Raw genomic sequence first — 24,145 nt, 5'->3', positions numbered from 1 at the left:
TTTTTATTAAATTACTTCAAGATCACGGGAAGAAGATTTAAAATGAAATAATTCTGATTTATAATAGTCTATGAAAAACGAATTGATTTGTTTGTATATAAATCGTTTTTACTGATATTTATTTTTAAGTATCCTGTATGACGTCTTGTTGTGTGTACAATTTTTTTTAGATCATCTATTTTTAATGCAAACAAACATATCTTGACATTTTGTTTTGCAGATTGAGGTTGTCTCCTCACCTGGAGCCCTCGAGCACTGTAGTGGCTCTCGAGTGGGTAGATGTGGAACCTCTGATTGGCTACAAAGTGGCCGATTACATCATCCAACATAAGCGCGTCGAGGACCCATCTGAAGCCGAGATCTACACTGGTATGTAGGTTGCTGGGGTACTTAACACACTGTCTGTATTTCATGTGCTCTTTAACACAACCAAAAAGCTGACTGCTAAAGACATTTTACTCTTAACGAGGTGTTAGACCTGTTTGGTCTGCTCATATCGGAATCAGAGCAATTAAACGGTTAAGCTGAAAGGAGTAAAGGGGTGAAATACCTTTGTAAACATGTTTTGCATTCATTGGTAAGAAGTATACTACAAGAAAATGTGAATTCACTTTTACCTACTGTGTAAGCACCTTCTACATGGAGCCAAATCCATTTTAAATGCATTATATGGCTAAAGGTATGTGGAAAACTGACCCTGACTCCTCATATGGCATTCACTAAATTCCAGGGGTTTCATTACCACGACGTAAAGTGGGCGTGTTTCTGGAGGTTTTGGAAAAACGCCCTCTTTCAAAAAAAAGAGCATACCTACGAAGGAAAAAAACAGTCATACAGGTAGATTTATTTTAGAAAACAAATAAACAACCAAAAACTACGGTTATGGTTAGGGTTAGGGTTAGATTATGAAATAGGCCACGCCTACCCGATGACGCAATATCTGTTACGCTGTTCTGAAATCCCTGGAAATAAGTGTATCCCCTCCTCATACAGTATGTGGGCCATCCCCAAAATTTGTCAAAATTTTAGAAGCACGTGATTGTCTAGAGTTTCCTTGTATACTGTTTCATTACAATTTTACTTCAGTCAGACTAAGAGGCCCAAACATGTTCCAGCATAATAAAAGTCCTATGCACAAAGGTTATATTGGAGTGGAAACACTTTAATGCCCCTTTTCCACCAAAAAGAACCGGGTGCTGGTTCAGAGCTAGCACTGGTGCTGGTTCAAAGTTGGTTCCACTGGCGAACCTTCTAAGAACCGGTTTGCCTTTCCACCGGTTAGAGAGCATCACAGAGCCGAGTCTGACGTCACTGTATACGTGTCACGTGTCCCAGCAACGTTAGCGCAGCAGCGGCAAACACAAACTCATCAACAATGGTGGATGTTGCTTTACTGTTAATGCTCATGGCTTTGTGAACCTACATTGGCATCCAAACGCGGCGAATCCGACGTGTACGTGCAGCTCCATGTAATCTGTATAAACGGAGGTTGTTATCGAGAAAGTACATAATGTTATTTTATCATTAACACAGAAAAAAGTTAGCCTTAGCATGTAGCTAACTACTATAATGTGTGCTGATAATGTATCATATCACGGTAAAGTAAAAGTGTATTAAACATTAGTATACTTAAGGTACATTAACAAAGGCGCTAACAGTTCTTCTGTTCTTCCATGTCAGCTCTATGGGTAATAGATTTACTGTAAAGTGGTGTGAAAAAGTGTTTGCTCCCCCTGTTAAAACATAACTTAACTGTGGTTTATCGCACCTGAGTTGAATTTAGTTTTCCCTTAATAATAAAAACCTTCATTTAAAAAACTGCATGATGTGTTTACTTGTGTTATCTTTAACTAGTATTTAAATTTGTTTGATGATCTGAAACATTAAAGTGTGACAAACATGCAAAAAAAATACAAAATCAGGAAGGGGGCCAAGACTTTTTCACACCACTCTAAATCTATGACCCATAGAGCTGGCATGGATGAACACTAGACCTAGGCACTTTGGATTAGGGAGTCTGCCAAATGAATGAATGAATATAAACGTACAGTATATGTGTATTGACCCATAGTTTATCTTTGCGTCTATACTTTGAATGTTGCACCGGTCAAAATTGATGTGATGCATGTAAAAGTTTTAAAACATTCTAAACCGACAACAAAATTGGCTGGGAATGAAGGTCACTGTTTGTTTAGAGTTGACGTTCTAATCTTATGACTGCGACCAATTTAGAAATTCAATTTCCCTGTGCTGGGAAATGACTGTTCTATATGACGTCTTCCTCGTAGCCTCCTGGGCTGGCGAGCTGGTGGAAGAAAACACACACAAACACACACACACACACACACACACACAGACATCACACTGACTGATGGTTCTGCTGATCTTGTGAAGTCCACTTAGACTCCGTCATTTCAGAGAAAAGGTTACAGAAGCCTGAGGATGGAGTTTAGGAAGGAAAGAAAGAGATTTGCTGGGTTCCTAATTGGCCTGGACCCCCTCCTTCCTCTGCCCTTAAGTCATAGATTGTGAGTCAGCATAAGGGTGATAGGCATTTAATAAAGGAGGATGGGAAATAGGAAAGGTAGATCTGGCCAGGTTTAGTCATCCATTTTTTGCAGGATTAAGTCCAAAGGGGCAGATGGTGGGTGACTCACACATTCTTTTAGCAGTACATCCTTGTCAATTAGCTGATAGATAAATTTATGAACAGTCCTTAGGAAAAAAATGCCAGTCAAGGCATTGGTCATAAATTACTTCACCTCGCTGTGTCTGCAGTCCTCAAAGAACCAAATGAAGTGCTTCGTCTAAATGTTGGCATTGTTACTCATGTGTGAAGTATCAGTTGATGTTACCTTGTGAGGTATGACTTAAACATACCGTCATGCTCAAACCTCGGGTTCGACACTGATGACATTAGCAGCTTTAGACAAGATACCCGGCCACTGAAATCCACCCTGAACAAGAAAAGCCAGTCATTGTCAACAAGTGCAGAATGTATGACATGATGTGTAATAAATGATCCTTGAAATGTTTTCGGTCTTGGATGATCTGCCTCGGGAATAAAAAATGTGGAACCGCTTCATGTCAAAGATCAGAAGCAATGAGAAGAACAGGAGATGAAGTTCAGCTCTTCTTACAGCTCATCGTGTTGCTCTTAAGAACAGCTGGGACTTGGACTCCTTTATCGCTGTACTGTATGCCATCAAAAGCCAATCACTTTTGAGTTTAAGAGTTTAGTCCTCGCTTCTTGCTTTCACAGAGATGATGTGAATGACTGGTGTGCTGTCCACTTTAAATTCCCTTCAGTTCATTAGATCTAAGACCTGCGGTAGCAAAATCCGAGGAGCGCTAAGGGTTTATTCGCTTGCTTTCAGATATTTTGATCGTTTGAAGCTGCAAGTCTTGAGAAACATTTGGGAGGAAAATGTGGAATGTCAGAAGATTGGACGAAGTCCAAACGATTTTACGTGAGCAAATGTTGCGCTAAAATTTGGGGAGTTCGTTTCAACATCCCTGTTTAGTCTTCACAAAACCGCCCGATTTATTACTGTGTTATTTTATCACATCTTAAAGGATCTAAAGTTTGTTTAAGGTGGAATGTGGTGGAATGGTGTTTAGTGGTTAAGAGGCACCCTACTGATCAGAAGGTTGTGAGATTGAATCCCAGGTCAACCAAGCTGTCACTGCTGGGCCCCTGATCAAGGCCCTTAGCCCTCGACTGCTCAGTTAAAAATGAGATTAAACGTAAGTTGCTCTATATAAGGTTGTCTGGCAAAAATGTAAATGATCCATTGAGTTTACATATTCATTCATTCATTCATTCATTCATCTTCTACCGCTTATCCAAACTACCTCGGGTCACGGGGAGCCTGTGCCTATCTCAGGCGTCATCGGGCATCAAGGCAGGATACACCCTGGACGGAGTGCCAACCCATCGCAGGGCACACACACACACACACTCATTCACTTACGCAATCACACACTATGGACGATTTTCCAGAGATGCCAATCAACCTACCATGCATGTCTTTGGACCGGGGGAGAAAACCGGAGTACCCGGAGGAAACCCCCGAGGCACGGGGAGAACATGCAAACTCCACACACACAAGGCGGAGGTGGGAATCGAACCCCCACCCTGGAGGTGTGAGGCGAACGTGCTAAGGAATTTAAAATTATATATATATTTTTTTTTTTACCCCTTAAACAGTTTCACTTCTTCTTTACCAGTAATCTCTGCTTCCTACAAATAGATGTCTCATTCCTCTTAAAAGAAACTTAGCGCTGTCTATTCCGGTGAGAGAGTGGGGGTGGCAGAGGACTTGGGGAGTGAGTTTGGTGCATTTGGACAGTGGCCCAGTTGCCACTTCATAAATCCTGATGTTTAAAAGTCGTGAATTTCATTGGCAAGACATCAAGTGCAGTCCTCAATACACAGGTACAGGAAGTTTAGCATGAGTTCTGAAATGTTTGACTTGCTAGTTTTCTTTGGAACCAGGTATCATCGTAAATGCTCTATTTTTTATTTATTATTTTTTTTTTTTGGAAATCCATGAATCCTCAACATTATGTGGTTAGCAGCTAGAAGTATGGGTTATGGAGATAAAAATAATCTTTACCATTCATAACAATGACGTCGCTTCTCTGGGATCTCATACAGAGAAGTCTTAAACCCTAAAATTTTGTCATTGTACTAGACGACTGAACCGAAAAACTTAGGTAGGAAGAATAAATGAAAATATACTATGCATATGTTGGGAAATTGTAGCTTGTTTAGAAAATTTTAGAAAATTTGTTAGCCGTAAAGAATATCATTTTGAAATGCTTAACCAAATATGACTGTTAGCTGAATATAAGGTTTGTAAGCGTGCACATGGAAAAGGATGTCCATGTTGCTGCCCTTAAAAATGGACAAAATAAAGGACCTTGGAGGTCCACTGTCTTCAAAGTAGGACTGTCTTTAAGTCAGGAGTAAACACCTCCAGGAAATGTGCTGCTCTACCAAGCCTTTTGAGTGGAATGAAATGAATACTCACTTTCACTAAAGGTTAACCCCTGTGGTGTGTTCAGTCTTCATTATGTGAACCTTAAAGGCCATAATCAGCATTAATCATCTCTTATTACTGCCCTATTTACAACTCTCTGCTTGATAGACCACCCACTTTAGTCACCTCGAGTTAAGTCAAGCCGTCCTTGGACTACACACCTGACATGGATGATTTTGGTGCTTGTTAAAAAAAGAAAAAAAAGTAAACGAGCTCCTAGCTACCGTTTACACTTCATCGAGGAGACGAATAGGTTTTCAAAAAGCTGAACGGATAATTGCAGAGTAAACACTGTGCTCGGGTTTCATCCTGTTGGCTCACACTCATGATCTGTAATACACTGGCGAGGCTCAAACACTTTCCCAAAACTCATGTTTAAGCTTAATCTATGTGATTGGCCAAACAAGCCTGCTGAACATAATCCCAGCTATTTCTCTCTCTCTCTCCCTCTCTCTTTCTCTCTCTCCCCCTCTCCCTCTCTCCCCCTCTCCCTCTCTCTCTCTCTCTCTCTCTCACTCTCTCTCTCTCACTCTCTCCCTCTCCCTCTCTCTCTCTCTCTCTCTCTCTCTCTCACTCTCTCTCTCTCCCGCTCTCTCTCTCCCTCTCTCTCTCTCTCTGTCTCTCTTTCTCTCTGTCTCTCTCTCTCTCACTTTCTCTCTCTCTCTCTCTCTCTCTCTCTCTCTCTCTCTCTCTCTCTCTCTCTCTCTCACACACACACTCCCTCATTGCCTCCCCACACAGTGCTATATTTCAGAACTTTTTCCAACCAGTCACAATGCTCACCTAAGGCTATTGAGTCAGTGCCCACAAATATGTTTTGCATTTTGCTAATTAACGAAAATTAAATGTTTAGCTTTGTTCTGACCAACTCTGAGCAGGAAGAAGGTCGTACTCCATCCCTCTATAAACAGTTTTACATCGTGTTCTCTGGTTAACAGTTTTGTCCCGTAAGGATTGATTCCCAGCAATGATGCATATCCTCTAACCCACCAGACTTCTCACAACCGCTTCTCGTTATCATTAGCAGAACTTATGTTGGAAATTTGTGTAAGACGTACGTGAGCAGGCCTTATATCTGTTACTCTTATAGCTCGTACATCTGAAGACACTAAATGGGCTTCCAGATGGCGCAACAGGAAAGGGTTCAGCGTATCGTTGGGGGGTCAGGAGTTTAACGTCCTGATGATGCCACTGGAGGCAGTTTGACAGTGTCTGTGAGTTCGTGTATGCGAATGAGGGAGGATAACCTCAAAGGTTTCCTTTGAGTGTGTCACACTGTCTGAGCAGCAGATCAAGAAGGAAGCACGGGTTACGCTTCACCTCATCCACTGGTAGCCATCCTGAAGTAGACCAGAGTCCAGAATGTCCAATTAAAAAAATATTAAATATATATTACATTCATTCATTCATTCATTCATTCATTCATTCATTTTCTACCGCTTATCCGAACTACCTCGGGTCACGGGGAGCCTGTGCCTATCTCAGGCGTCATCGGGCATCAAGGCAGGATACACCCTGGACGGAGTGCCAACCCATCACAGGGCACACACACACTCTCATTCACTCACACAATCACACACTATGGACAATTTTCCAGAGATGCCAATCAACCTACCATGCATGTCTTTGGACCGGGGGAGGAAACCGGAGTACCCGGAGGAAACCCCCGAGGCACAGGGAGAACATGCAAACTCCACACACACAAGGCGGAGGCGGGAATCGAACCCCGACCCTGGAAGTGTGAGAAAGTGTTAACCACTAAGCCACCGTGCCCCCTAAAACATATATTTATTAAATAAATAAAAATGCAGCTACTGGAAAGGTCAGAAGTCTTTTATTCAGAAACTAGTTAGATGGCAAAAATAAATGTCACCAAATGTGTCCCATAACACACAAGTATCCCATCTAGGCTGTTTTCCCACTTCCCTGCCATTATTCCAATCTCCCAATCCATCAGGTCCATCCATCCTGGTCTAATCCCTTCTGGAATAGCTGGTGAGTCTTGAGTCTATATATACTGTATATATAAAATCGCACATCTCCACGTACAACCTCTAGATGGCGTCCGCATGCAGAGACTCAAAGCTGGAGTGTAGTGTTGGAGAGAGAGCAGTTGCTGCTTTCTGGATAAATAAGCTAGAAGTTAGTGAGGTCAGTGGTGTTTGTTGTACTGTAGGACAGTTTTAACTTTAAAATAGATTTTTTTTAGTTGTATCTGTGATTAAATTATGGAGTTGCCAGAAAAGGAAACCTTTTTCCCATTAAGCAAACTAATTTAGAAAAGTTTGTGGACTTCTAAGTACGTACGAAGAAACAGGGATTTTCTGAATGAACGATGACACGTGCCATAATCCTCCATGACTTGTTTGGCCGATGCTCGTACAGTACACTGACGTCGTCTCGTTGTTCTCCATCGAAATACTTGCATTAAAGCAGCAGATATTGTGAGTTTCTAAATCCCAGTGTCGAAAGACCCACAGCTGATCATAAAGGTGCTTCCTCTGTACTGTAAGTGGGAAAGCTGTGGGCCTGGTGGTGTCTTCTGGACACACTGAGATCTCCTGTGAGGACGTATGAGATGGTTGAAAAGCAAAAGGTAGATGTGTGGTAGAGGAAATGTTTTAACGTGTTCGTGTTTACAGTCACGGGTCAGGCAGCATCTAGTGATGGAATAGGGAGAAGAAATGAGTGTATCAGAGACTTGTATATTTTAGTACAATTACATAATAAAACTTTATACACATTACATGACAAAAGTGTGTTTATAAAACAGGAGATTAACCTGAGCACTTTAAATCCTCTCTGCAGTAAACTGCCTCAATGTAGCTGATGCTGCTTCAAGGCTCATTAGTAATTTACAGCCAGTTTAAAGTGTGTGTAAACGTGTGTGTGTGTGTGTGTGTTGGATAGACATGCTGTTCTTCCTGAGATAGATCAAATGAGTTCCTCTTCAACATTCACTAATTAAGGATAAAAAGGAAAGGAAAGTGTGTGAGGGAGAGAGAGAACCAAAGATAGAGACAGACAGGAAAAAAGAAAGATAGAAAGAAATATGTGAAAAGAGAAACAGATGGAGAAAGAGAGATTTTGGGATGGAGAGAAATGCAGAAAGAAAGAAGGACAGAGAGAGAACGACAGAGAAAGTGAGACTAAGGGAGGGAGGGAGGGAGGGAGAGAAAGCGCTGGTTCTGGCCACCACATGCCGATGATGTCATCTCACAGCTCTGCAGTGTGACAACGAGTGGCGGCGCGGCATTTGATCTTTTTTATTTTCATCTCCACTTCATCTTCCCTGGCTTATCGATGATCCTTCACTGTCCCCTGACTCACTCTCTCTTTCTCTCTCTCTCTCTTTTTCTCGCATGGGCACACACACACACACACACACACACACACGCACACACACACAGACACTGGGGCGGACACCTGCCTTTTGTTTACGCAACAATCCCAACATGACTTGTGTGTAGTGCGCGATCCCCAAGTGCCGACGCGTCTCGCTGAAGCCGAGCTCCAGGGCTCGATTCAATTAGAAGGAGATAAAGGGCCGTCATTGAGGATGAGTGGAGATAACGGATTGGAGTGCCTCAGCTGCCCGCCTTTGTTTGCTTAATTAAGGATGACCTCATCGCTAAAAATGGCTACTGCTTCTCCCAGCGTCACGAGCAGAGCCATCAGCAGATTGGAGAGCAGGCAGGGTGCCAAGAACACTCACACAACTCTCTTTCTCACACACACACACACACACTTTCTATCAGCCGCTCTTGTTTACGCTGTCTTTCCGTCTCTGACACACACCTACTGTATAGAACATAGAGACGCTTCTCTTTCACGCACACATCCTTGAGTCAAGATGTATGTCTGTATGACTGCAACCAAAAAAGAAGTCAGTTACATTTACAGCATGCACGGTGTTAACCGTTCTCACTGCCAAATGCCACACACATGCAGTGATGTAATGCCAGTCAAGTCCAATTCAGCGTCAGATGAGGTCACCGGGTTCGGTACTTTCTCTGTGCCGTTATGACGGCAGACCATCGGCTAATTAACTCGTATGGCATGTGAATATGTTCCAAATTTACAGCGCTTCATAAAGGTCGCAGGCCAGCAGACCTTTATTGCTTGGTTGTATTTATGTATTTTAAATCATTCCCAGTTTTGAATTAGGTTTGCAGCAGGACTCCACCCAGAAAGTTCTCGTGAAAATCTCATTTCCGACCGACTAAAAGCAAGAGACGTTTCTCTTATTAAAAAATGACGTCGTTAGCTGCGCATTGAGACGAATAAATGCTAATTAGGTTGTTGTGTAATGGGACAATGTAACAACTCGACGTTCCAGACGATTCGGATCAGAATTAATATCCTGGATTAATTTGAGATTAATAAGAGTATTAGTGTATAATGATTACTGATTGTATCCGTACTACATCTCTTCTATTCACATGAAGAAGCAAAAATAATAAGCAGATACGGTCATTTGTTACTTCCTGAGTTTTTTGCCTTTTGCCTGACTTGACCTTCACGGAGCAGAGCAGGAGACTAAAGTGTCCTCACATCTCCCCTCAAAAAAAGATGGCCAAATAATGACTCAGCACTGACCTCAGCCACGGCACTGACCTAAAGCTGGCACAAAAAAAACACAAGCTTAGAATCTCATCCTCTTTCAATACTTCCAGATCTCCGCAAGTGAAAATCAGCCTCTTCTTCGGGTACAGGTTAGCGTTCCAAAAATAAAAGTTGTTACAAACGTGTCGTAATTAATATTCCTCAACGTTGTGAGACGCTGTGCTTGTTCGAGCATGTCGGCATATATTCGGTGTTTAGTCTGTGTAAAACGTTTGAGAATCTAAGGGTGAAGTAAAGGGTGTTCGAGGAAGCCGTCACTCAGGTGTGCGGAAGGTTGAGAGAGTGCTGACAGTTTAATAGGGGATGTTGCTGCCAGCTTAGGAAGCCCATAAAAAAGTTGCATATGCACCAAACATGATGGAAGACATACCTAGATCTTAAAAAATATATATAAAACACTACAGCCTCCTGCAGCGCTGCAGTCATCCGACGGAGGTTTCCGAGGGTGAGCCGAAACGTAAGAAGAGAGAACATGTTAATTTATCGTGTCACTACACACAAAAACAGATGGGTGCTCTTCCACCAGAGGATCGACAAGGCTTCCGTATGCTCGAGTTTGCAGGTTATTTAAAGGTCCCGAGACACAGAGCCGTGTGGAGATCAAGCGCTTCTCTGTGCCATTTATATCACCAGAAGGTTGCATGATGGATTTCGTGTAGGAAGTTCACAGAGGCCAATGCGCCCTTCTCCATCTGGCCAAGACAAACGTAGGGACGGCACAGTCTGAAGTCGGATCCTAGAGACAAATGAATGTCAGGCATGATCTCCAGGTGTGATACAACGGGACAAATTATTGCTCGAGCTTGCATATCACGGGAAAAATCAGTCTTACTGTAGTAACTCGATCTGGCACCGTTGGACGTCTGGAATACTGAATATTCTTAGAACGAAGAATGGATCACCCTCAGTGTTAACATTTTATATCTTCTCTGAACGTGAAGCCTTGGTGCCTATCAACCTGTCCGTTATTGATTCAATTGCTGTTTCTTCATTCCATCCTTTCTGTCATGGAGGTCTGACCTGTGACCTAATCTGAAGCCTCAAGTCAGACAAGTCTCAAAGGACACGACCTTCTGCTCCTTCATCTTAAGTATGCTGTAATGTCAGGCCCAGATGTACAGATGGTTTACTATTTCTGTTTTTACTGTATGTCCATGCTGAAGGTGAGAACAGACCCATAGGGCCCTTAAAATCAGACACTGAACGTCCCAAGCCAACATTTTCATCAGACCACCATTGAGCAAAAAGCTCTGAGGGTCTCAGGGTTCATGGAGGTCTGCAATCTGACAAAGCAATAACGCTAGCCTATAAGCTAGCTTTTTTCATGTGTAGATGTGAAGTGATGGACACATTTGTTGAAATGTAATAGTTTACTCCCTATGTGACTTTATAGAAACCCTCTTGACTCAGTATGGATGTTAGGGGCAAACCAATGCTGCTCCACCAGTCTACCTCAAAACATTCATTCATTCATTCATTCATTTTCTACCGCTTATTTTCTACTCGGGTCACGGGGAGCCTGTGCCTATCTCAGGCGTCATCGGGCATCAAGGCAGGATACACCCTGGACGGAGTGCCAACCCATCGCAGGGCACACACGCACACACACTCTCATTCACTCACAAACTACGGACAATTTTCCAGAGATGCCAATCAACCTACCATGCATGTCTTTGGACCGGGGGAGGAAACCGGAGTACCCGGAGGAAACCCCCGAGGCACGGGAGAACACGGTGAGAACCACACACACAAGGCGGAGGCGGGAATCGAATCTGAATGCATGCGATGTTTATATCTAAAGAAAATGACACATTTGTAAGGTTCAAGCACCTGGACAGTGTAAGGTTCAAGCACCTGGACAGTGGAAAAGGGCTGGTTTCACTGGCCTATAATGTTTCTAGATCGATCAACATCCAGTGCCCACATGATTGCAAATAGTCATGATATAGATATTGACAAAATGAATACACTAGCGTCAGAAAATCTGCTTGTTAAAGGAAACGTGATGGTGCATATCGTCGGTGTCGGGCGGAATCCTCGTATCTCCAAAACCGTTACTTTTCAGCTAATAAAAAAAACGCCATACCTTATCTGCAGTGCACAGGGTTTAGTCCGCGTTGCAGTGGATTGTCTTGCGCTTAATTCCTGTCCTCAGACGAGCACCAGAACTTGCGGGGGTCAAGATTTTTTTTTCTTTGAGCCCAGTGTTTTGAAGACATTTACCTCAGAAGACGTGTTGATTCGTTGCGACTCTTCTTGAGGAGAAATATGCCGCGAAGCTCTCCCGCGGAGTGAGGAAGAGGTGGACAGTTGAAGTGTCCAATGGAGTTATGAGATTTGCGCTCAAGCTATTTTCAAGACTTTAGATTGGTTAATAACTTGTAAAAATAACAGACCCACATGGGGACTGACCAATAGCATCGATATGTGAAAAAATATGAAATTGACCAAATTTGGACATACGAGGTTTCTGCCCGACAGCGACGATATACTATTTAAGATTTACAGAGTATGTCCATTTTATTGGTAGCAAAATGACCAAAGCATTAAATTCTTAGTTAGTACTAACAGGCCTAAATTTTGGAGAAAACAAAAAGAAGAAATGAAACTATGTCTTGACGTCTTGAAACATTTAAAGAGTTTGAGAGCGGTGCTTAACTGTCCAAAACAAATGACAAAAAAAGGGAGAAAGTGGTATTGTGGTGTGATTTAGAGGAAATTTCTCGTGTTTTGTCAGTTTGTGTTTTGTTTGGAGGCAAAAGATGAAGAAATTGCATTCAGACAAAGTGACTCACTCATTCATTCAGACTTTTGGCTGGAATCAGTGTGGATCCTACTGTGTTATGGTAATTGGTTATAGAAGCTCTGTGTAAACTTGTGTATGGGAATCAGACTTTTCAGCTCGGAAAGTTTGCTTTGGGAGAGCTGCACTGATCAGAAAGCACATTATTTTCACTCGGTCGGGTCTGTCTGAAGATCACGCACTAGAGAAAGCATGTACATCTGATTAATTACATACTGTAGAAGGTGTCATGGAGGAAGATGCTAATTGGTGAGAAGGTGTTGATTAATGTTGTACAACAGAGGCTCAGATAATGGATCCAACAGCAAGGCAGATCATAGGTTAATTGTTTCTATAGTAACAGCTCATTTACAGGGATATACCGACTGTAACAGCTTGTCTGACATGCTGGGGGGATGATAATCTTCTGTGATCGTTAATTCTGAACCGACTAAATGATGTTAAACTTATTATATATGGTAGTCATTTTTTAAATAATACATAATAAATCGTTAAAAAAAACACTTTAAAGGCAGGGTCTCCGATTTATGAAAGCCAATGTTGACATATAAAATCACCAAAACAAACACGCCCCTAACCCAAATGGGTCCCACCCCTGTATCGATAGCTCCACCCACACATACATACGTAACCCAGGCAACTAATGGAAAGAAACGTGTCTTTATCATAGCTGAAGGGAAGAACAATACGATTGTAGATAAACAAACAAGCAAAAATGACACACAAGCATAATCATGTAAAGGACAAAGGCATATATTAGTTCTGTGTAACAAAGCAAAACCAACGTTACTCACCTATCGAGAAGGAAAAAAGCGCCTCGGCGTCTTAAGTAAAGTTGGTCACATATTCACAGATTGGAGTTTCCCGAGTCAATAACTCCTGAGCTAAACACTGTTACTACACAAAACACGGTTGTAGCTGCGTCTCTACATTACTACGATAGAAAAGAGGTGTTATTTGTGTAGTAACAGCGTTTAGCTCAGGAGTTATTGACTCGGGAAACTCCAATCTGTGAATATGTGACCAACTTCCTGCTCCTTCAGTTCTCTCCAGCGCTGGAAAGCTGATCCTATATTAACACGTCCTACTTCTTACCTTATCGTAAGTCTTTCTTCTCTTTCTTTCTTTGTTTTTATCCTCCATGTCAATGTTAAAACCGCTTTCTGCTAATGTCACACATGCGCACTGAACACTCTCTCCGCCCATATTGACAAGACACGCCCCTTTCAGCTCATTGGCTACACGTTTGTTTTGATTTTTGTTTAGTATTCGGCCCAACTCAGTTTTCTGAAGCATTTCTCAAAAATCGGAGACCCCACCTTTAATCTGTTTTGTATAAATACCAATTTTTGGTGTTTCTACCAATCTGATGACATTAAACTACAGCTGATGGATAGCAGAGTATTTCTACTTTTATCCAAAAATATGGAATTCCTACCACCAAAGTAATATATTTATTTAGATCACATTTAATGCAATTCATTTAAGTACATTGTGAGTACTTTTGCCAGGAGTATTCATTTCAGGTCCTGTAATCCAGTAACAGTGCTGCTTCTGCTCCAGTAAACCTTCTCTCACTTATTTGTGGTGTTGCCTGTAAGATATATATGAAACATCAAGCCAGTTCCTCTTTAAGCCAGATGCTGATAGAATACCTCTATATCCAGAGTGAAAGAGGAGATTTGGGCATCTCCCACAGTACAGGCTGTGATTTGTTCCTTCTCTGCTTATGCTTTCTGAGAGGTCACCTCTCAATTTCCATGAGGTTTTGATCGCACTGTTAACTCTGGATCACGCGATATGCCTTTTCAGTGAAAAGAATTTCTCTCCTAATCTCCACCAGCTGCACGGTGCATGTCGTTTATGTTGACAGGCCTGGCTGAGAGGTACCAGGCCCTGCAGAGCCACATTGCAAACTTCACATACAACTGTGGCTGCCATCGTGATCCCAGAGATGCCGGGAGCGTTCTGTTAAAGGCTTTAGAAAGTTAAGCCGACGTCATGTGAATCACAGGGCTCCTGAGCTGGTGAGAGCGATGAGCAGATGTTATACTGTATGTATGTAGATTAAATCTTTATTTGTTTTCTATTCAGATTATAGATGTGATGATGGCATCTTGGGTCGAGTGAATGAGTTCAGCTGGGATTGTGCTGGCGGTGCTTTCCAAGCGAATGCGATGCAGATGAATGAGTGATTAAATCTCTTTTTGACTGACCTGAGAGTTCCTATTAGTTTGCTTCCTTAGACAATGTCCAGTTCGTTTAAAAGTGGTGTATAGAATTTGACTTTAGCAGGAATCGTGGAAGTCATGGCCTAATGGTTAGAGAGTTTGACTCCTAACCCTAAGGTTGTGGGTTTGAGTCTCGGGCCGGCCACGACTGAGGTGCCTTTGAGCAAGGCACCGAATCCCCTCAACTGGTCCCCGGGCGCCGCAGCATAAATGGCTGCCCACTGCTCCGGGTGTGTGTTCACGGTGTGTGTGTGTGTGTTCACTGTTGTGTGTGTGTGCACTTTGGATGGGTTAAATGCAGAGAACGAATTCTGAGTATGGGTCACCGTACTTAGTTGTATGTCACGTCACTTCATATATGAATCAGAAATGAATCAGGAAAAAACCATTGTTATGATAACTCTTGTCTACTTCATTGAATAGTGCCCTACATTTGGGTTAAGAGTCCTATTTCAAGAAGACAAAGTGTGTTATACTGTACTTCTTTCGGTGCAATATTTTGGGGATTAAGTGTCCAACATTTTTTGGTAGAATTGGAGAGAAAGGACACTTCACTGGGGGGTGTTTTGGAGGGTGAATTGTCCTACATTTTGGGGGTGATGTATTCTACAATTAGGGGTGAAGTGTCTTAAATTTGCAGGGTGAAGTGTCCTATATTTAGGGATTGAAGTGCCCTATATTTGGATGGTGAATTGTTCTACATTTGTAGGGTGAAGCGTCCTACATTTGAGGGTTGAATTGTTCTACAATTGGGGGGTGAAGTGTCCTACAATGGAGGGGTAAAGTGTCCTATATTTGGGGGGTGAAGTGTCCTATATGGGGGGGGGGGGTTCTTTGGTTCCTATATTTAGAATGTTGTTATGTCCTATATTTCCGGGTTTATGTGTCCTACATTTTAGGATAAAGGCCATACCTTCAGAGGTTAACGTAAGGATGAAGGGTCTTACTTTCAGGTGGCTGCTGTGTGCTATATTTTGGAATTGAAGTGTCCTACCTTTGAAGGGGTTTGAAGTCTACTCTAGGAAGAAAAGTGTTTAATGGGTGAATTTTTCTACCTTGAGCGAATCAAGTGTCCTACATTGATGTGGCAAAGTGTCCTACTTTTGGGAACAAAGTGGGATACTTTTTTATTTTTTCATTTTTTTTTCATTGTTTCAAAACATTAACAAGACTCTGAAGCTACCTACAAAACAACTTGAAATTTTTACCCTTATACTCTGCAATGTAATTTTTAAACCTGAACTCCTAAACCTCAAGACCTAAACTGTAACACTTAAACCTTATGCCATAAAAACCCTCACTATTAACCCTAAAGCCTTAAATCCTAACTCTGAAACCTCAATCTCTAAACCCTAGCTCTTAAGCCTTAAACCCTAAGTCCCAAATCTTAAGCTTTAAACACTAGGCCCAAAACCATAAGTCCTAGAAATGAAGCCCTAAACCTTTTTTGTCTGTGTCAACAACCAAAACTTCTATATGTCCAAGATCCTGGAGAAATAGTATTTAATTCTGTTCTATCCACGGATAGATGGGATACAAATTTTAATCTAAGAGAAGAGAAGAGAAGAGAAGAAAGAAGACGAAAGGAGAAGAGAAGAGAAGAAAGAAGACGAAAGGAGAAGAGAAGCGACAAAAAAAAAACGAGAGAAGAGAAGAGAAGCTCTGTGTTTCTTATATAAACTGCTTTGTGAAGCTCATATAATTTCTTTGGCAAAAAGTGCAAAGCAGTCAAAAGCATGCCAATGAAGAAAACTTTGAATTGATTTATATTAAATCAACACTATGAAGAAAAAGATGGAGGCAAGCTGTTTTTTGGCCCATTAGTACTTTTTCTGTCCTCCAACTTCTACTGCTCCTCTGTAGAGAATCGAGGTTTTGTAAGTTTGTCAAAAACTGTGCTGGAATCAGTGTTGCGTCAGTCCATGTTGGAGCGGAGGAATCCTGGATTCGCTGGGGAAATAAAAAAAACCCACACTTGGAATTTCACTCGTCCAGTTGCTCCTAGTCGCCAGAACCCATGCGTATTATTGTTCAATAGCATTGTTTCGGAAACAGTGGCATGCCAAAAATATGTACTTACCTCTTTTATCACCTTCCAGCACTTCCACAAAAGTCTGAGGATTAACATTTCAATATCGGAATGTAAGATTAAGAAATCAATTTGTACATTCTGTAAGAAAATCTGTTTATGGAAAGTAAGCAAAGACAGAAAGGGAACTTTTTTGGTTGAACAAACGAATAATAGCCTAATAAAATGATTATATAATTCTAAACAGAATCACTCATTAAGCCATTTCTAGCCAAGACAAAACATTCACGAGGACATGTTTTGGGAACTAATAATAAATGAATAAAAAAAGGAACTGTACCTGTTGTGAGAGCTATTAAAAAGAAAGTAATGCACTATGTGGGGGGACACGGTGGCTTAGTGGTTAGCACGTTCGCCTCACACCTCCAGGGTTGGGGGTTCGATTCCCGCCTCCACCTTGTGTGTGTGTTTACATGTTCTCCCCGTGCCTCGGGGGTTTCCTCCGGGTACTCCGGTTTCCGGTCCAAAGACATGCATGGTAGGTTGATTGGCATCTCTGGAAAATTATCCGTAGTGTGTGATTGCGTGTGTGTGTGTGTGTGCCCTGTGATGGGTTGGCACTCCGTCCAGGGTGTATCCTGCCTTGATGCCCGATGACGCCTGAGATAGGCACAGGTTCCCCGTGACCCGAGGTAGTTCGGATAAGTGGTAGAAAATGAGTGAGTGAGTGAGTGCACTATGTGGACTAAATAACTTCTTAGAAATAAATAAATAAATAGATTTGTACAAAGTGACTCCTATAAGTTTTTACTGCTCTTAAACATTTCCACATGAGGACATAACACTCTGTTGAGCATCAGTCAGGTTTTGGCTCTAAAAACATACACCCAAATCTGAACCGCATGAACTTCAGAGTGACATTGAATTCATTATTAAAACATGGATAGGATATGGGACAAGCACAACTCCGTCCAACAAAAGTCAGTGACAGTGTACAAGGGCATTAATCAGAAGAAACCAGGAGACTTATCTCTGAAGTAGCTGAAGAGATCCAGAGCTCAGATGGAGGAAACCAAAGATCCTGTTCTCAGGACCTGTTATAATTCAGGCACTGAATTATGTGCAATTGTGATTGGAGAATTAGGAAACATGTGGAAAATGTTTAACTGACCATATGACTCCAAAATGAAAGCTTCTGGCCACAAGAACCTGAGAATACTATCACTATTGTGAAACATGGTGGTGATAACATCACCGAGTAACATAATTTTGCACTTATTTAGTGCCAAACATTCTGGTTCTATAACACAAAGCAGTCTCTGAATTTTACTCAGAATAGAGCATTAAAGAAGAAAAAAACATCCAGTGGGCAGCAGAGAATGACCAGGCCAGGCAGGAACTAACAGAAAGGCTACAGTAAGTCAGATAAGCATCTCAGAATGCCCATCACCATACTAAACATTAAGGTGGATAGGGCTGCGACAGCAGAAGATCACGTTGGGTCACGTTCTTTTGTCAGCAAAGAACACAGGAAGCTGAGGCTGATGTGGCACAGGCTCACTCAACTGGACAGGTAAAGACTGGAAAGATGTAGCATGGTCTGATGAATCGCTATTTCTCCTGAGGCTCACAGATTGTAGAGGTGGTGTAATGGTGTGGGGGATGTTTTGTTGGCACACTTTCGGTCTGTTCATCCCAACCCCTCAATCATGGCTTGAATGCCAGAGTATTTGCATATTGTTCCTGAGCATGTGCATCTTACATGAATAGTTATCATCTTCTAATGTGTACATCTAGAATGATAATGATAATCCACCATGTCACAGAGCAAAAATCTATGCGGTTTCAAGTGCAGGATTCTTCAACCTTCTTCCCAGTCACCCGATTTGAATCCAGATCACCTTTGATAGGTGGTAGTATGGAAGATTCACAACATGAAGGTCACACTCACTCACTCACTCACTCACTCATTTTCTACCGCTTATCCGAACTACCTCGGTTCACGGGGAGCCTGTGCCTATCTCAGGCGTCATCGGGCATCAAGGCAGGATACACCCTGGACGGAGTGATAACCCATCGCAGGGCACACACACACTCTCATTCACTCACGCAATCACACACACTACGGACGATTTTCCAGAGATGCCAATCAACCTACCATGCATGTCTTTGGACCAGGGGAGGAAACCGGAGTACCCGGAGGAAACACCCGAGGCACGGGGAGAACATGCAAACTCCACACACACACACACACAAGGCGGAGGCGGTATTCGAACCCCCAACCCTGGAGGTGTGAGGCAAATGTGCTAACCACTAATCCACCATGTCCCCTACAGCATGAAGGTGCACCTGAAAAATCTGCATGAATCAGACGGACCAGAACCTTAGGAATGTTCTTGAACGTTCTTCCATCTTGTGGAAACCATGCCAAGTGCCATCAAGGCTGTTTTGAAAGCAAAATGAAGCCTTACCCAGAATTAGAATAGTGTTTCCTAATAAAGTGCTTAGTGAGTGAGTGTATGTATGTGTATCTTTGCAATATAAACAGTATTCAATTTACCTCAAAGTCCTTAGAGAAACTGGTGGTATAAAATGATGAATAAATTCTTTTTAATATCTTTATTCCACATTTTTCTTTTTACTAAATAACCCTGAATATCATCATTAATTTGTGCTCTACAGAGCCAAGCTCATAACGCTTGATTTAGGAAAAATAATTTGTAATATTGTTCCACTTAAGCATCATTTCTTCAGATTTTCCTTCTCCTGAAAGCAAGAAAAGAAAGAAATGGCTCATTTTAACAGAACATAGAAGTTAATACGCCTTTGTTGAAAGATTGCAGTTGAGCATCACTGGTCCATGACCGGTGAAAGATTTAAGGTTCGTTAACTCATTTCTATCCTTCTTTCTACTTTACCATCTCTGGATTATGTGATAATTCGGAGTGAGACCCTGAAAGACACCAGACAACTGGCCTGCCCTGCCCTCTTCCCAGTCACAGACCAACCGTTGATTTATTCTGATTATCAAAACACACAAAGATATAATTTCAATCCAGACCACATCCAGAAACATAACCCTTCAAACTAAATTATTTGTCTCCAGTCTTCCTTTCCACCTTTTCTCCCCACTAACACACACAGAATTCTTTTCGAAGTCTTTGGGTTTCTCTTTCTCCCTTCGGCGTGGCCCCTCTCTCCTTCTCTGCATAAAGCTGTCAGGAAGCTGCCGGGTTCTGGCTCTGTGGCCACATTCCGCACATTCTTGTGCCAGCGTCATATCGCGTTCGGCCTGAAGCGCCTCTTGACCCATCCGTCACTGTTAATCCCAGGAGGAAAAAGAACTGCAGACACTCTGTGAAAACAAGCACGACTCAGGGGGTTGATTTGGTGTGATTGCAATTTTGCTTCTAATGTTTTCGTAGCCTGCGCTAACTCCACAGAAGGAGGAAAGAAGTAATAAAAGTGTCACTTAGATGATCTCCGGCTAACGTGTGCGACTCGGCGGGCCTCCGACGACTTTCTGTAAACTCCGAGCACTTTTGCAGCACGATTAACAGTTAACACGAACCAGGCAGCCCCAAGCTCCCGGGTGCACGGGTGCAAAGAAACCAAACAAACGAGATGTAACAGTCGATATGTTCCATAAATTCTCCCGTGAGCCCTCGCGGTCTTCAGGCCAAGGCCACACGGATGGTAGAATCATAGCAGCCGTGTGTTTACGCAAGTCCGAAGAGCAGTCGGCCTGGACTACATCAAAAACAGAGGGACGTTTTATTTTTCTTTCTGCCAAGACTATGTGGCTTCTGTCAGAGATCCATCTCCCATGTAAATCCTCCTTCCACAGAAATGTACAGAGAGGGAAGTGTGAACTGACAGTGTACTGATTTAGCAGAAACAGGACCTCACAGTTGCAAATCCAGAGGGATTTATATGAGCCAAATCATATGAAGAGTTAAGGTTAAGGTTGCCTTTTACTTTTCTTATGACTTCATTTATAAGATTTAACAAGATGATATTTTATAAGGGAACCTCTGATTTTTCAGTTGCAAACGAAGAAAAAGTGAAAAAGCTAACAGAAGCTCTGACTTCTTGAAATGAAACTGAATGAAAACTGATAAACTAAATCAATTAAAACAACCCAACTAGCCAACTAGTGCTATTAGCTAGCTAGAGTCTATACAAACATCTTGATCAAAGTTTATCATTACATTCTTTCATTAATTAATTCATCTTCTACCTCGGGTCACGGGGAGCCTGTGCCTATCTCAGGCGTCATCGGGCATCAAGGCAGGATACACCCTGGACGGAGTTCCAACCCATCGCTTGGCACACACACACTCTCATTCAATCACGCAATCACACACTACGGACATTTTTCCAGAGATGCCAATCAACCTACCATGCATGTCTTTGGACCAGCGGAGGAAACCGGAGTACCCGGAGGAAACCCCCGAGGCACGGGGAGAACATGCAAGCGCCACACACACAAGACAAAGGCGGGAATCGAACCCCCATCCCTGGAGGTGTGAGACAAACGTGCTAATCACTAAGCCAATGTGCCCCCCATTGTAATATTAAATATTAAAATATATAATAATAATATATTGATATATATCTCAAAGAAAAATCCAGAGTTTCCACACTCATAATTACGACTTTGCGTTATGTTTCTTTCACATGCGTTCAATTTGATAATATGATCCCAAACCCGAAGTCAACTCCACAAACTTGATTATTCACTATGACAGCAATCTGCTTATGTAACGTAACAGCAACTATAAACAGTCGTTCTCTATCATCCCCTAATCCTCTTGTGAAGTTGTTCTGTCGTTTATCTTATCTCGTTATCCAGAACTGAAGACTTTCCCATGGTGGAAAACTTATAGTTTTATCTCTGACTTTTACAAATACACTGACACCGGAGACTAATTCTGTAAATAAAAAAATAAAATAGGAACCACTATCAGAGCCGTGAGTGAACGTGATGGGAATCGAGAAGGTGTGCTTGATCCGGTATAACGATTATGCATTATGTGTCTCTTGCTTTGACCTTCTTTAACCCCTCCACCATTTGTACTCTGAATATAACATATGGAGTCGTATATTCACCGCTGGCGATGCCGGGAGTGTGGCTGGAATATCATATCATATAGAACACGAGATATTTGGATTTCTTGGAAGAGAGGAAACTATGCATGAATTCAAGGCATTCTATCATTCAAATGAGTCAGCATGGGTCGTGTTGTGGTCTGAGGTGAAGCTGCCGTTCCATTGTTTTCTATTTAATTAATGTCAAGTCTGTAAAATATACAAAAGTCCGTGAGATGTGGTGGCCCCAGAGAGAACCCTAACAGCTTTGGGACCTTAGGAAAAGAGATCTTGGCTCGGGCATTCCTGAGGTGTTGGTATGCGTGCGGGAAGCTTTCTTTAAATACAGACTGCCTTCTGGGAAAGTGCCTATATCATTCATTCGCTAAGACCCTTCATGTTTTTTTTTTTTCATTTACTCTAGACCTCCCCTTCTGCAACCCATTTTTATGAAACCGTTCCCCGGGTCCATACAACCCAGGCACGTCACGCCATATCGATATGTATTTTGGCACGGGTTTAAAAAACGTCGATACGTGTCTGCTACCTACTAAGAGTGGAAAGTTGCACAAATCAAGATGTTTTCACTGTTGGCTTCTTTTGGAAAAATTCATCCACCTCTTGGGTAGTGCTGGGAAGTGTTTTGTCAGCGTCTCATTACTTCTCTGTATGCAGTTGGAAGATGTCGTGTGGTCAGCTCCTGTTTACAGTAGACACATTTACAGTCATTTAACAAAATAAAAAAAAAAAAAAAAAAGAAAGAAATATGTGGTGTCTCTGCGTGCATGCATGTGATTAGTTGAGTCAACAGCATGTGTGGTGAGTTCACAACAACACAATTAACAATGTTTTAATGTTTTTCAGTTTCTCACAGTTGGTTTTGTGGTATTGTTGCTCATTCTCTCTTTTTCTCTCTCTTTCTCTTTCGCTGATTTTCTGACTGTTGCAGGAGAAGTCCTGAGTCTAGTTGATGACCTGTTCTCCGGATTGGGTTCTGCATGTGTGGTGCCTGGAAGAAAAAGTGGAGAACATCCTCATTCCATCATCTACTCGCTCATCTTTAAGTGCCTGGAACCTGATAGCCTCTATAAGTAAGTTCTTGATATGTAAATCCTCAACAAAAAAAGCTTATTTTCACAGAAAACTGGGAAAACACGACTGTTTGAATCTTTTGAACAAGTTCCTGGGCATAATTACATTAAAAATAATATGAACAGCAGTAAGATATGAATGAGACCAGTGAACCCAGCGTGGAGCCATACAGACACTGGGAGAACAGTGCAGGTCAGCTCAGGAAAGATCTGAAGACGCTGGAGCCGTGAGGTAGCGAGATAACCAGCTGTAGCGATATGAGATCAATCAAAAGCAGTCAAAAGGAAATCGAATTAAGCTTAATTGAAGACCAAACCCAGTTTGACTGACAAGCGGTAGCAAGCTAGTTACAAACTAGCCTGAAGTTTGCGTAATTGTTACGTATTTACACATAGTTGCACGACCGGTCTGAAGTGATGGCTTACAGACTTGGTAAGAAGGCAACCGAGTAGCCATGAAAAGACTCAGTGAAAACAGACTCTCTAAAAAAGAAAAGAAAAGACAGGGTCTGTTTTGTCTGCGTCTCTCCGTCCTAAGCAAGTGTGACTCTGCAAAATATTTGCTCTGGTGCGTGTGACGGCCACATCCTGTTTGGAGTGTTTTTGCTCATGGCAGCCATGTTATTTGTTTGGAGCAGAGCTTTTCTTCCTCTCCCTCCGTCAGCATGGAGAAGTGCAGCTGGCTTTTATTAACACGAACATACTGTGGTCTCAGCAGCGCCGGCTTTTGCGATGAGGAATAACACGGTCACAGTGAATTAGACAGACCAGAGCGGGGATGGATGTGGATCCAGGAAGCCGGAGACACTGACGGGGCCTGTTGGCTTGGTCCACTGTGTGAAAATGCGAGCGTCTCGCGTTTGTGATGCGAATGTGACTTTACCGATGAACAGCTCTTTGGCTGTCTTAACGCAGGCCGTACTGAACAGAGTGAAATTACCGCCTCTACCCTTATTAGTGCTTGAACACCTGATCTGCTGATCTGATTAATGATTTCAGCGGTGCGAGATCCTGCTACACGATCAGTAAAAAGCCATTTAGTTAGTTTAAATCAAACCTGATGACCAATTATAATTTATAGCTCATTTAGTTCTAAAGATGGTAACAGAATGTACTCATTTAGCCCTAAAATAAGAAGCCAAGTATGATGTAAACTCAAGCTAGTTAGAAATCATGCAATTCCTCTGCTTGGCTGAAATAATACAGAGTTCCACACTTATAAAATAGAA

At 42.1% G+C, this 24,145-nt stretch overlaps 1 protein-coding gene across 2 annotated transcripts in view; it reads left to right on the top strand.

Annotated features, from left to right (window-relative positions):
* LOC132840721 (astrotactin-2-like) overlaps positions 1-24,145 on the top strand; it is a 343,281-nt gene that overhangs the window by 301,326 nt on the left and 17,810 nt on the right. For both annotated transcript variants that reach the window (XM_060862652.1, XM_060862651.1), the window contains exons 19-20: positions 221-369; positions 22,775-22,916. In XM_060862652.1, coding sequence (XP_060718635.1) covers positions 221-369; positions 22,775-22,916 — 291 coding nt within the window. The remainder of the gene's footprint in view (positions 1-220; positions 370-22,774; positions 22,917-24,145) is intronic.

The sequence above is a fragment of the Tachysurus vachellii genome, chromosome 26, assembly GCF_030014155.1.
Source record: "Tachysurus vachellii isolate PV-2020 chromosome 26, HZAU_Pvac_v1, whole genome shotgun sequence".
In the NCBI taxonomy this organism is placed as follows: Eukaryota; Metazoa; Chordata; class Actinopteri; order Siluriformes; family Bagridae; genus Tachysurus; species Tachysurus vachellii.
This window is presented reverse-complemented; position numbering and strand designations above follow the sequence as displayed.